The 13,292-nt window shown below is 35.4% G+C and overlaps 1 protein-coding gene across 1 annotated transcript in view; it reads right to left on the reverse strand.

Moving 5' to 3' along the window:
- The window catches only part of Ptar1 (protein prenyltransferase alpha subunit repeat containing 1), a 37,459-nt gene extending 25,225 nt beyond the window's left edge, over window positions 1-12,234 (reverse strand). Inside the window, exons 1-2 of the mRNA XM_010605886.2 lie at window positions 12,026-12,234; window positions 5,522-5,691 (exon numbers count right to left, since the gene is read on the reverse strand). Of these exons, the coding sequence (XP_010604188.1) occupies window positions 5,522-5,691; window positions 12,026-12,234 (379 nt within the window). The remainder of the gene's footprint in view (window positions 1-5,521; window positions 5,692-12,025) is intronic.
- Window positions 12,235-13,292: the final 1,058 nt, after the last annotated feature.

The raw sequence follows: 13,292 nt of genomic DNA on the forward strand, positions 1-13,292 counted from the left end.
TAGAAAGTTAAGCCCCCACTTTTCAGTTTATGGCTATATGGAGAAAAAGACTGTGCTCTTAGGAGTGCTACAGTAGCTGTTGGAATTAAGGCCTAGTTCTACCACTTACCGTGACTTCTTGGGCAAACCAATCCCTGTGTGTGCTTCAGAATATCCTCATCTGTAAAATGTAGCTAACAACAGTACTTCCGGATAGGGGTATTCACGATTAGAACCATAAAGTGTCAGGACAGTACCCAATTCCTATCCTAAAGCCTGTTTCTCCTAGTTCAGTTCCACAGCGATAATGGGACTGGATCCCTCTAGAGAGAGGAAAAAAAAAATCTCAACTGGCTAGGCAATGATTCCTGAACAGAGGGATTTTTTCCAGCTTCTAGGAATCTCAGGATTTAAAACATCAACAGCATCGACCAATCATCAGTAACAAAATTAGTAGCATATACAAATACAGGTCTTCCTGACTGAGGGTCAAGTTTCCATCCAAGAACTCGGGGAAAAGTGAAATGTCAGAAATAGGAAAGGGTGTAGGGGAAAGGAAATAAGGAAAAAGAAAAAAATATGAGAAAATGAAAAAATGGAAATAAAGTGTTTCTAAATAGGGAAGGGAAGGGGTAAAGGGAGGGCAGGGGTAAGGGGAAAAAATGAGAACCAAGACCTGTCTTGTAAAGGTACAAGATCCTAATGATGAATAGAACTGTAATGTATACCTAAAATGTACCAATAAACTCAATGAGGAAAAAAAAAAAAGAAACAGGAAAGGGCTAACCAAGGAAAGGTAACTAGGTCAGAAATCAATGGATATAATTTAAGAAAAAGATCCTCATAGAAAATCTATGAGATCCTAATTAGTATTCCCTCCCAGGAAAAAAGAGGTTAAGCAATCTGCCTAAAGTCACTGTTAAGTGACTTTCAGATGTTGATGAACTGAGTATTTCAATTCAGGTCTGTCTTCCTGCAAAGCAGATGCTCTTTCCACATTAGTACACTATAGGCAAGTAGTCTGCCCTTTGCAGAAAGGACTAAACCAAAAACCTAAGAAAAACATATATAATCAAGAGCTTACTGTAATTAATTTACTCTCTAAATTTTGCCAATTATGCATTATTTCTTCTGTAGCCTTACCCAAAATATATGAGCTACTCAAAGTACTACAATCTCTTGAAATTAAATAGGCCTGTCTCCACACATCAGAAAATACACCAGCAAAAAAATGTTCATTACACACATTCCAATATACTACTAGCCCATCATCATATCACAGGGAGAAAATGAAATCAGGTCACATTATATACAAGAAAAGCAGCTAAACTGTAGCTGTAATAATGAAAGAACACAGGATGTGACAGAGTCAGAGAAAAATTAATATGCATTCTTTGCTGTATTGCATTCTAGAAATTGTCCAATGCCAGCAGCACCTGGTAATTGTCAATGAGTTTTGACAACTGTCTGATAAAGACTTTTATGCATCTACAAATAAATGCAGGGTTAACTTGCACTGGTTAATTTCTTCCTCCAAAATATATTCAGATAACTGATGAAGAGAGGATTAATGTAAAGTTATGTTTATTATAGTGCAGAGTTACTGAATCTATAGGTAGACTAAGCTAAGAACTCTTGCTTACCAAATTCATGTTATTCATTTGATAAGGGTTTGTTTAGCACAGAAATGTGCTACATAAACAAAGAAAGAAGAGGCATAACCTTTACTCCTAACTCACAAACCAGTAGGGGAAAATCTTGTTTAAATTATCAACTACAATATAGCTTGGCAAGTGTTAACATGCAAACTGTCTGAATAAAGAACTCCTGTAAGAGTGTACAGAATTATTGTTTCCTGAAGCAGTCAAAAATACTTAACAGGCTTGAGGATAAGCATACATGTATGCTTATGCTAACAACCACACCCACAATAACATTAAGATGAGGATGGCCTCAGCAAAAGCATGAAAGTCAGACAGGAGTACATAGCCATGTCAGAGAATGGAATAATGTGATCTGTTGCTAGAATGGGTATCAAAAGGCTACAAATGCAATTCAGGCGAATGTCATAAAAGCAGAAAATCAAAACTGATGAGAAGTGGTAAGTACCACTATGCCTCAATGTCTGAAAGGCAGAAAAGATGCAACAAACCCAAAGAATTGTCCATTTAATAAAAGTAGAGGACTGAGGCACAGCCAACTGCTGTGCAGAAATGTGTGTACACAAGCTTCCTGATTTTTCAAGTGAAGACAGAAGCCTAGATTTTCAACATTTATTCAACTAATTAAGCACAATTATTAAAACATTATACAAGCCAAAATGAAATAAATCTATAGACAAGCTTCCTTGTCTGCAGCCTCAAATGTTGTATATGAAGTGAAGAAGACACTGGTGAGGAAGGTTAGGCTGTGGACAGCTTGGAATATGATGCTAATGAGTTTAAACTCTATACAGACTCTGTAGGCATCATGAAATAAGACAAGCAGACATGTGTGCAAATAAGATGAGCAAATATATACCTCAGAAAAGCACTTCTCAAAAGGTTTTTAAGAAGCGTTCCTGGTTTGGTCATGAGGTTGTGGCACCCTGCCTTCAAAAGCAATGCTGGAGGTACTGTTTAGTGTTTCATTAGTTGTGTGAAGGACAGGGGTTATAGAAGAGCCTGAAAATGGAACCGACCAGTTACGAGGAATAACGAAGGTCTAGCCAGCTACAGAAGTACAGAGCAGAAAATGGCCTTTAAAGAGACAGCTTAGCTACAGACTGAGATACGGGATTGTAAGGAAGAAAGTAAAAGTAAAAAGCAACAGGAGGGCACAAGACTCAAACACAGTGTGGGACAGATCTCTGCCTAGTCCATATTCTTAATGCTGGGGTCTTTTCCTGTCTTTTTTTTGTTTGTTTTTGTCATAGATTTCTCAAAAATCCAAATTACAGTATCATTCCTCTCCCAAACCAAATATGGCTACTATTATAGCAATTTAAAAAAACGCAATCTCTAATTAAATGCTTTCTAAATATCTAAGGAAACTGCTATGGTTAGAAGAACATGAATTTAGTTTAATTAAGAAGAGAAAAAAATCTACCCCAGAAATAAAGGTCCCCTTTACATAGACGCTTAGTATTCTAGCCTGAACAATAACATAGACACTGACATTTTGAACTATTCTTTAAGTTGTCAGCTTTCCTACCTGGCTTTTCTTACACATATGGTATTTTCTGCAAAATAGTTTTAAAAGGAAACATTCATGAAATAACTTTTTTTTCCTAATATTGTTGACACAGCAAGATTCCTTAGCCAGATTCACTTCTGCGCTCTAATTGCTTCAGTTCATAAGTCTGGCAGATACTCTTCCATCAGTCAGCATTTTCATATATCTTTTTCTGTCAAGTCGGAAATTTACTTACTCATTTTCACTGATTACATAATAAGCTGAACAGTAGGTGATATCACATTAAACTATGTTGCTCCCTCAAAAAAGTTAAATTAAAACCTTATTCCATGAGGATACAGGATAGAATAAAATCAAACTTCTGTGAATATGCACAGTTGTATTAGAATTCAAAAGTTATGACACGAGATAATCGAGCGAGCAAGCTTAAGCACCTGATCATCTATGTAAGCCCTCATGGGTCTATCAAGACTAAAAGTATTTGACAGGGAGACAGAGCAACGCCTGTAGTACAGAGCCCAGAAGGACAAGAGGAAAGAACTTGATGACTATAGGAAGAAGGTGGGTTGGGCTGGTATCTATCAACAGGCAAAAGCTAATGTTATGAAATACTGTAACTCAACCTGACTTTTAAAAATTCATATTATTTCTTCCATATTGAATCATTCCATCTCTCCTTGGCCCCCACATAACAGATATGTATTGCCAGGCATGGTGGCGCACGCCTGTAATCCCAGCACTTGGAAGGCTGAGGCAGGAGGATCTCCATGAGTTCGAGACCAGACTGGGCTACATAGTGAGTTCCAGGTCAGTCTCAACTGCATAGTGAGACCCTGTTTCAAAAAACCAACCACCCCCCCAAAAAAAAACCAAAACCAAAACCAGATATGTATTGGCCCAATTACGTATTTCTACACAGCAGAATAAAAATGATACACAGCTTCATGTGGCAAAAACAAAAACAAAAACAAAAACTTGGTTTCATATGGTGCTACTGTCTACTTCCATATTACTGAAACCTATGATTTGGTGATGGACTAGAGTAATAAAGAATATCTAAATAAAGATAAATACCCTGACATTTAAGTCTGTGTCTAAATACACATTAAAGTTTATGCTACTCACTTAGGTCATGCAATCAAATTATGTCTGAATTTAGGCATAGCCTTCTCATTAGTACCAGAGTACTAACCAAGTGAAATAATCACACAGAAAACAGAAACTATTTCTAATTAAACACTTTTATTATTATGACAGTATGTTAAGGTCAGTGTTGAGAGGAATTCAGGGAAATCAGTGATACCTTTGGCAACACTGTCCCCTACCTCTAAGAAGACTATCACTCAACCATAAACTTCCAGAATAAACCATTTATCATTCCTTATCCCACAGAGTACTTAGAACACCTTCTGGTATGAGTAGGCTCTTGGTAATGACTATCAAACTGATAATTAACATTTGCTGGAAAAGAAAGTTCTTAACCCGAGGCAGGAGGATTGCCAGGAGTTCAGGGCCAGCCTGGGCTGTATCGTGAGTTGAAGGTCAGCCTCAACTACACAGTGACACCCTGTCTCAAAAAATAAATAAATAAAATTTAAAAATCAGCCTACAGCCACAAGGAGCACTTTTAAACATACTGCTGTATGTGGAAAGAGAAAGAAGTTTTACAATAACAGTAGAGGACATGAGTACTCCCCAAAAGGTGAGACCTGAGGTGAGCCCAAAGGGACAGACAGAATTTGTACACATGAAGGCTGAATATGGAGGAACACCAAGAAACTGTATAGGTAGGATAATTAGGAATGTTCTACTACAGTAAAGAATTCTTTAGAAGACTAAAAGAAGTGAATGTTGAGATGGTTTTTCTTTTGCCCATTTCAGCACAGGAATAGGTCTCAGAAGGCCAGAGCTCAATTAGGATTCACAGCTCAATAGCACGTTCCTAAATCACTGGGCTGGTTCATACCATAACTATACCATGATGATGATATCTCCATGATCTCATTTAGATCTTCTGCCCATAAAACACTAAAAGATCAGAAATCAGAAGCTGGGCATTTTTTAAGCCTGCATGTTTTTAAGAAAGGATGCTTTCTTCAAATAAAATCTTACAAATGACTCAAAACATGAATACATAAAATAAGAACTGCTTTGGTTGTAGCAGGCGGCCTGGAATCTGGCTTAAGGTACTGCCATATAATCTCTGAAGTTGTAAAATTTAAAAACTAATGGTCTAGTCCAAATTCTTCATGTGCCCAGAAAGTACCTAAGGGAAGAGCCAAAACTAGAATCTCAACACTCAAATCAGGGTTCCATCCACTATATTCCATGCTGCTGCTAAAAACCAGACGGTATGGTTCATACTTACCATCTTTGTTCAGCCATTGCTTTCTTGTTCTGTACAAAAGAAGTTTGTTGTGGACGTATGGTAAAAGAAACTTGACACACCAGCTCTCCACACCAAGTTTGTTTTCAACCAGGACTATGGGACTCCGGTTATACCTTGCTTCAGGACATGGAATCAGGCCAATTTCATCTCTTAATATATAAAACATAACAAAGAATTAAAAGTAATACTGGCTTTTTCGAAAATTTTCTAAAAACCCCACGTATTTCCTTTTCTTTAAAATTTTAACTTACCTACTATAGTAAAAATAAAAAACAAAAAATAAAATTTGGTGGTAATGGCAAATATATGGCAGAAATTGTGATGGATTACTTCTGCCAAGAGTAAAAAATGATATCATCTTTGAATGGTAATTTGAAAATAGCTTTCAAATTTTTAAATACTGTACTGTACTAAATAATTCCACTGACAAGAATTTATCCTATCCTAAAACATGAATAGAATGTTCACTGCAATAAAACAGGAACCAGTTTAAATGTTTATCAATGTAAGACCAGGTACAAAAAAATGTATAGCCCATCCATGTGCTAAACTATTAAAAAAAATTAAGATCTGCATATTTTGGTATAGAAAGGTTGCCAAAGTGTGTTGAATAATTAAAAAGCAGACTACTGGACATAATATACAGCACAGAGCCTTTTGTATAATTTCTTATTTAAAAGATACATAGATAACGTTAAAATTTTTTTAGAAGGATATTAAACTTTTGGAGAAAGTATTAAGGAAGGATTTTATTTTTATAGAATTTAAACTAGTCATTCGCATTCTCCCTATTTTTAAAAAATGCAAACAAATGTTCATGTTTGCCCGCTAATAAATGTGAAGCAGAAAAAATTATCAATTAAAATTATGTTGCTATAAATTTTTCCTACTTTTTAAATTTAGTGTTTTGCAAATTTTTATTTTTATTAGTTAATGTTTGCAGTACATGATTACATGTATTGTGGGGAGTTGGTACATGTACGTAACATATTTTAATTCTTTTTATGTCCACTTCCCCTTTCTTCCCTTTCCCTTCCTCCAGCTCTTGGTCCCTTTCCCATTTGTAAATGACTTATGTCTCTGTTTCCTCTATACTTTCTGTATTTTAAAAAAAAATCCTAATAAATATTAAATACAAAATTCATTTCAGAATTTGATCATTTAGATCTACAGTAACAACTGTATCCTCCAATCCACCTCCACATAAGCTAAAAACTTACAGAGCAGGCAGAGATTTAACAATCAATATGTACAACATTTGACTTAACAAAGTAACACACATAAAAATATTTTTGCATAACCTATACACGTTTCCACTATAAAGCTACAATTCTTGCTGTCACAAAGCATCCTCTCTCAAAATTTCTTTTGTTTAATGGGTAACTCCTACTAACAAGAATACTTGAAATATTATTTTGAATGTTTATAAATTTTTAAATATGTCTTTAAAAACAAAATTAAAAAATGATTTTCAGAGTTTGTGTGTAGCAATACATTTTATGTCACTGGAATTCCACTGTCAAAAATATAATGATAAATGTATTTAGGGAAAATCAATTCAATTACAGGTTATAAGAAAACAAATCTTTTTTTGGGGGGGTCTTGTTAGAGCAACTGTCATAAATTTGGAGGACGTGGTTGATCTCTAATAAAATTCCTCCTGGAAACTTGAAACCAGAGAGCTCAGAGGTAACCTACTTTCCACCTATCACTTCAGTAGTGACACAGGGCTATGTCAATAACAATGGGTACTCTGAAGGATACAAGTCACTAAAATTCTTTCAAACTAATGTAACTCTAAAGAGATATTTTATCCAGACAAACACATTCAGTAGATTCAAGCTGTTTCCAAATACCTTGTCAATAGTACTGTCATATATTAGTATCTGCAAAAACTTTTAGGTTCTCAAAATGCAAAAATGAATGAAATAAAGTGGCCTCAGACTTCAAAGAGAAGTTTTTTGAAGAGTTTGGTCAGTACCTATAATAAAATGTTATCATTTTCCCCTTCCAATTATGCAAATAAGGTTCTGTAGAAAATATGGGAGCAATGTTGAGAAGGCATCTGAGGTCAATGTCCAGAATTAAAAAAATATGTATTTCCATTTATATTTGGTTAATACCATAAATATTTGGTTAATACCTTGAAGTAAATCAAACCCACTGTTATGGTAACCAGGTGTATCTAGTATACCAGACTAATATATGACAATCTACTAGTTTCTGGTGTTCATGTTTTACTATATAAAGTAGAACATTTAAAAAACAAAACAACAATTAAAGGAAATACCCTTGACTTAATTTTTCAGGAAATTCTTTCTTCTAAGATATAATAACCATCTGTAACACTTCAAAGAACCGCGGATGCTAAAAGAATAAACGTTATGGTAAAAATAATAAAATAATCTTGGCTTCTGGGCATAGTTGTATAACATTAAATTCACAATGCAAAAAAGCACTAGTTTTACCAGAAATAAAATGCCCAACTACTAATTTGGTGCCTAAATTACATGACAAAGCCACCTGCATAATTAGAAAACACACCACCCTTCTAAAAACAAAATGCCTTAGAGATAGCAGGTACTCAGCAACTGCTTAGAGAAAAACTGATTATCCTAACACTTCAGTATTAATATTCAAATAGTTTTCAAAGGTTGTCACTTCTCAACCTTAAAAAAGAACATTACCTCTGATTTTTTTGTAACATCCAGTACTGAAAACAACATTGGGCAAACATACCACTCTGGCCTCTACAGATCTTGTTTTCCTCATTTATAAAAAAGTGGAATTGCATTATATCTCCAATAAAACAAATTGGGTAGATCTTATTCAGCTTTCAAATTTTATGAGAGAAAAACTCAGCAGTTATTTGCATGTTAGAACAATGAAAACAGTTATAACAAAGAATGTCAAACTTTAGGAAACAAAAAAACACATGGAAAGAGTAGCAGTAGAATGTGCAGACAAAAACAGGAATGAAAATGTAATCAGTCTCTCTTTTACCAATGACAGTCAAGATGAATTTGTTAAGACATTTGTCATCAGGGTCCTTATCTAAAACACAGGAATAATATCCTCCCTGTTATGAAAACCAATCAATTCCTTTAAGAGACTGAATACAGGTCAGCCAGTAAAGTTCCTCGGTTAATAGATAATGAGCGGAGACAAAGAATGTTAAGTCTTCGTCAAATTATGTGACCCCAAGATATAGTGGTTTGCTGCTTCCTAAAATATATAGTACTTACTTATAAAGACAGGCAGATCAGTAGTTTTCCAAATAACATTATGTTTGACTTCAGACTTCCATGCCTATGCCCTTAGTTCACAGTCTACTTTCTCAGATAATTTTGAATAGAATTTAAGACCTCCTCTTTCTTGGTTGTCACTTTACCAGATGAGGAAACTGAAGTATAATGAGGCTAAAGGGATAAAAATCATATTGCTAGCTAAATTAACAATTTGGGCCGCCTGATACTTATCCTAAAACCCTAGACATTAGATCAAAGAGGAAAACAGTATTTACAGCAATTCCTTCTTAGTTTCTGGCAGTTTAAATTCTAACTTCATACTCAAAAAAAGGTTGAAAACTTAGGAAAAGCACAAACTCAAAGCCATCTTTCACCATTATTAATGTCCAGATATCTATTCTTTTTTTGTTTTTTTTTTTTTTTTTGTACTGCGGATTGAACTTGGGTCCTTGCGCTTGCAAGGCAGGCCACCAAACTGAGCTAAATCCCTATCCTGGCATATCTATTCTTTTTTTGTTAAGTATTGTACAGAAAGTAGGAGCATCCTGTATCTTTTTTTTAAAACAAAACCAAGCCATTCACATACATTTTCTTACGCAATTACTTTTAATGGCTGCAAGGAATGTGCTATAAATACCCAATACATTTCTAGTTATTTCCTCACAAAATAGTCTTGTAAGAGGAATTTGTGACCCTTTTACCACCACTAAATTTCAGTGTTTTTACAGTTAGGTCTCTAGCCATTTAAGATTCCTGGTATTTAACAAGGTGCTCAAGTAAATACCACCCAAATTACCAACATCATAAGATTTTTAAAGACATCAAGGTTTGAGACTGCATTAAAGTTCTAATCCTCTCTAAGATAAAGGCTTATTTTTTAAGGTTACTTTTTTAGGTTGCTTGAAAGGCATGAAGCAGCCAGTAAATTCACATAGATCATATACAGTATACAGCATCTGAGTGCATTGCTTCACAATGGGGAATATTGGCTTCCAGAGGAAGCTCAGTATTCCTATCACAGATATTAACTCTGTTCCTTACATTTAAAACAGCTTATCTACTCCGTAAGTAAGAGGGTAGGTAAGGATGCAAATCCAGGACTCTTAAACTCTGAACTCAAATTTTCACAACTTTACCACTGTTTAAACAAATACGAATAAATAAAAATCAAATATAAGAAAACTACTAGACTCTGATTTCCTATCCTTTAATTCAATTTATAGGCAAACTAAAATTACCATTTATTACTGTTCCCTTACTGAAAATTTTTCATTGGAACTGATCTGCTTAGAAGATATATTCTCCTTATGCCAACTATTCATTCCTCATGTCTCAATTTAAATGTTATTTCCTCAGAAAGAACTATCTTGAGCTTCAAGAATTCCCTGTTACTTTTTTTTTTTTTTCAAAATATCTTTCTCATCCTTTTTGCCTCTTCTCAATCTGTGTGTTGAATCCTTTAAAGTTCCAGTAAGAATCAGGGCTATTTCTATTCTGTTTACCAATCTATTCCCAGCTCTTTGCCCCATACAGTATATGAGAGTAGTATCATGCTATCAAAAAGAGTTGACTCTTTTGTTCAATGTATGAAAGGAACAGGAAAAATTAGGCCAGAGAGTTAAGAACTTTCAGAATCTGTTCTATAGTATCCTCTAAATCACATTTTGTTATTTTTGATCAATTCCCTGCTCCCAGTACAGGTTTTGGTTTCCTCTGACTTGTAAGACCTTGTAAGAGTCCTGCCCCAAATTTACCCAGTCTCCTCTCTATTCCTAAGGAACTTGCCATACGGCCTTTACCCTAAACTGCTTTGCAGAATTAATTTACTGTTCATGCAGGTAGGTCTTAGGCCTCCATCTAGATGCAAACCTTGAAATCCACTAGTCACTGGGCATACAGAACCATGATATAAACTAAATTTAAAAACCCAGTTCCTTATTCACATTAACACATTTCAAATGCTTCATAGGTACACATACAGCATAAAGAACATTTCCAACATCACCAAACTTTCTGAAAGTCTTCAGTACAGGAAGTATTTTATACTTCTTTCTATCCTATATAGTGAAGATAGTACATTTAGCAACTAAAAAGCAATTAAATATTCAATAAACAGAGCCGGGGATTTAACTGTGCCTGGCCTCTCAAGCAAAAAGTCCAGCGTTCGATACCCAGTATCAATAAACAAAAACATATTTAATAAAGTAAAATAAAACCCCACAACTGCTGGGTAGGAGAATTTTAACGTGAACCTAATTTCACTGTAAATAGGTGTCTTCCATATTAATACAGGATCTGTACACTAAGGTAATGGCCATCCCTGGGTCAAGTAGGATTCTCCAAGAGTCAACTGTTTGGGGAGTCAACATTTTGTTTTTTTTTGTTTTTTACAAACAACACTTGTATGGTATTTGCAAGCACTTCGCATTCATCATCATGGAGCAACTAAGTACAATTGTGTGATGTAATTTTCCTGCATTCTCATCAACCTTTAAGATCAAGAGGAAACTAAGGCTAGCAGCAATAAATTCTACACCTCAATGCCTCTTGGCTACTTCTGGGTATGCAGGTGAAGTCAATATATTAAATAACATAAATTATGAAAATAATCACAATCTGTCTCATGTTTGGAGAAAAACAGAAAAAGAATTTAAATTTATAACACTGTAATTAGATACTAACTTTAAAGGTAAACCATGCTTTTCTGAAAATTCCATTATAAGATATCTTAAACTATGCATAGTAAATTATTGAAAATATTTTTACTGTAAGGAATAGGTGCTAAAATAGACATTGACTATTAAATTGTGAAATAAAAACTTATACACTATTTCAAACTACAAATGCCCACCTATTTCAAACTTTTAAATCTAGAATGATCCAAATGCTTCTTAAAAATATATACTGATAGAATGTGTTAATGATATTTTGCAGTAAAAATACAAAGGAACATTAAAATCCTTTATGAATTTTGATAAACATGATCCAGAAGAACTAGGATGTGTTTCAAACTGCAGTGTCAATCTATAAACCAGTTAACAACCTCAGTTTTTTCAAATATAATACTCCTTTAGTCTACATCAGAAAAAAGAGACTAAAGTGATTACTAGACTTCTAACCTCTTCTGTATTTCTTCTAGAAAAGGAATGCCAATGATAGGAAAACAGGCCCTTCATTTGCCCAACTTTTATTGTTTTTTTCTGAGGTTGTTTGTTATAGTGAAAGATTGACATACAAGGCATCAAAGCCTTCTTTAGAAGGCCCAACAACCACCATGATTATTGCCAGGAAATCATTCCAAACACTCATTTTGAAGAAGGCACCAGTCACAAACGGAAAGGAAGAGGACGCTGTCAGGGGTGGCACATGTGTTTTGAGGTCAGCAGTGGTTTTGTTTTTAACGAAGCACAGCTGCAGGTCTCCAACCGTACACAGGCCACACATATGAGGGCTCCTTTAATTCTCTTATAAGCACCAAGTTGGTGGAAAAGAACACTTTATTTAGATGCAGGTTTGACACTTCTTTCATGCAAAACAAACAAACAAACAAACAAAAACAAAACAAAAAAGGCTGAAGGAATTGGAATGCTTAAAAAGAATAATTCATGTGCTCCACTTTAAAGGATAAAATATTAAAAATAAAGCCCATAAAGAAAGTTAAAACAATGCAAAAGTGGATTCCAGTTTCCCCAGGAAAGAGGGATGGAAAAGGAGGTACATTCTTGTTTCTTATAATGTTGTAGATAACTTCTAATACCTTTTCACTCGTCAAAATGAGGAGAAAGGGTCAGAAAGTGTACAATATTGTGTTGTCTTCACAGACTACTCCAAGAAAAATGGAAATGAAGGAGGTAGAGATGCGTGTTTCAGTTCTTTGGTGTCCTGATAAAAGAGGGCAGCAGTGCAGGAATAAAAATGTGTTAATACGCTCCCTTGAAACTATGAATCAGCTTATGCCAAAAAGTGTCCAGGTTTCATCAGCTTTATTCCAGAATGCTCTACTCACGTAGAAAACAATGGTTTATCGGAGTCACTTTACAAGCTAATGACAAGTGAGGCGAAAGTAAAAAGTAGCCTCAGAGTAAACTGAAGGTTTGGGGTTTTTTCGTTTTTGCTCGATGATAAAATTAATAATAATAATAATAATACTAATAATATCGGTAACTGCTCTTAGCAACGTCCGGGATGCATCTCAAGAGTTGTGTTTACAAGCACAGGCGGACCTACACTGTTGTGTGCTGCAGACCTTAAACGCACAGAGGCTAAGATCTCCGGGTGAAGTCTTTTGAGTTTCGCGAACTCCTGGGCAAGGGTGGGGAGGGAGAGTGAAACAAAGTCATTCCGTTTGGATTTCCGAGGTCACTTTGCAGAGATGCGTCCGCCTGCCCGTCCGGATAACGGAAGGGCCGCCGGCGACGCCGACGAAGATCCGCCCGACCGCGCTCTGCCTCCCCGAAGGGTTCGTGGGCCAGGACTCCGGGTCCGCCCGCCGCCCAGCTCCG

This window comes from Fukomys damarensis, unplaced genomic scaffold (genome assembly GCF_012274545.1).
Source record: "Fukomys damarensis isolate Sample0158 unplaced genomic scaffold, DMR_v1.0_HiC HiC_scaffold_31, whole genome shotgun sequence".
NCBI lineage: Eukaryota > Metazoa > Chordata > Mammalia > Rodentia > Bathyergidae > Fukomys > Fukomys damarensis.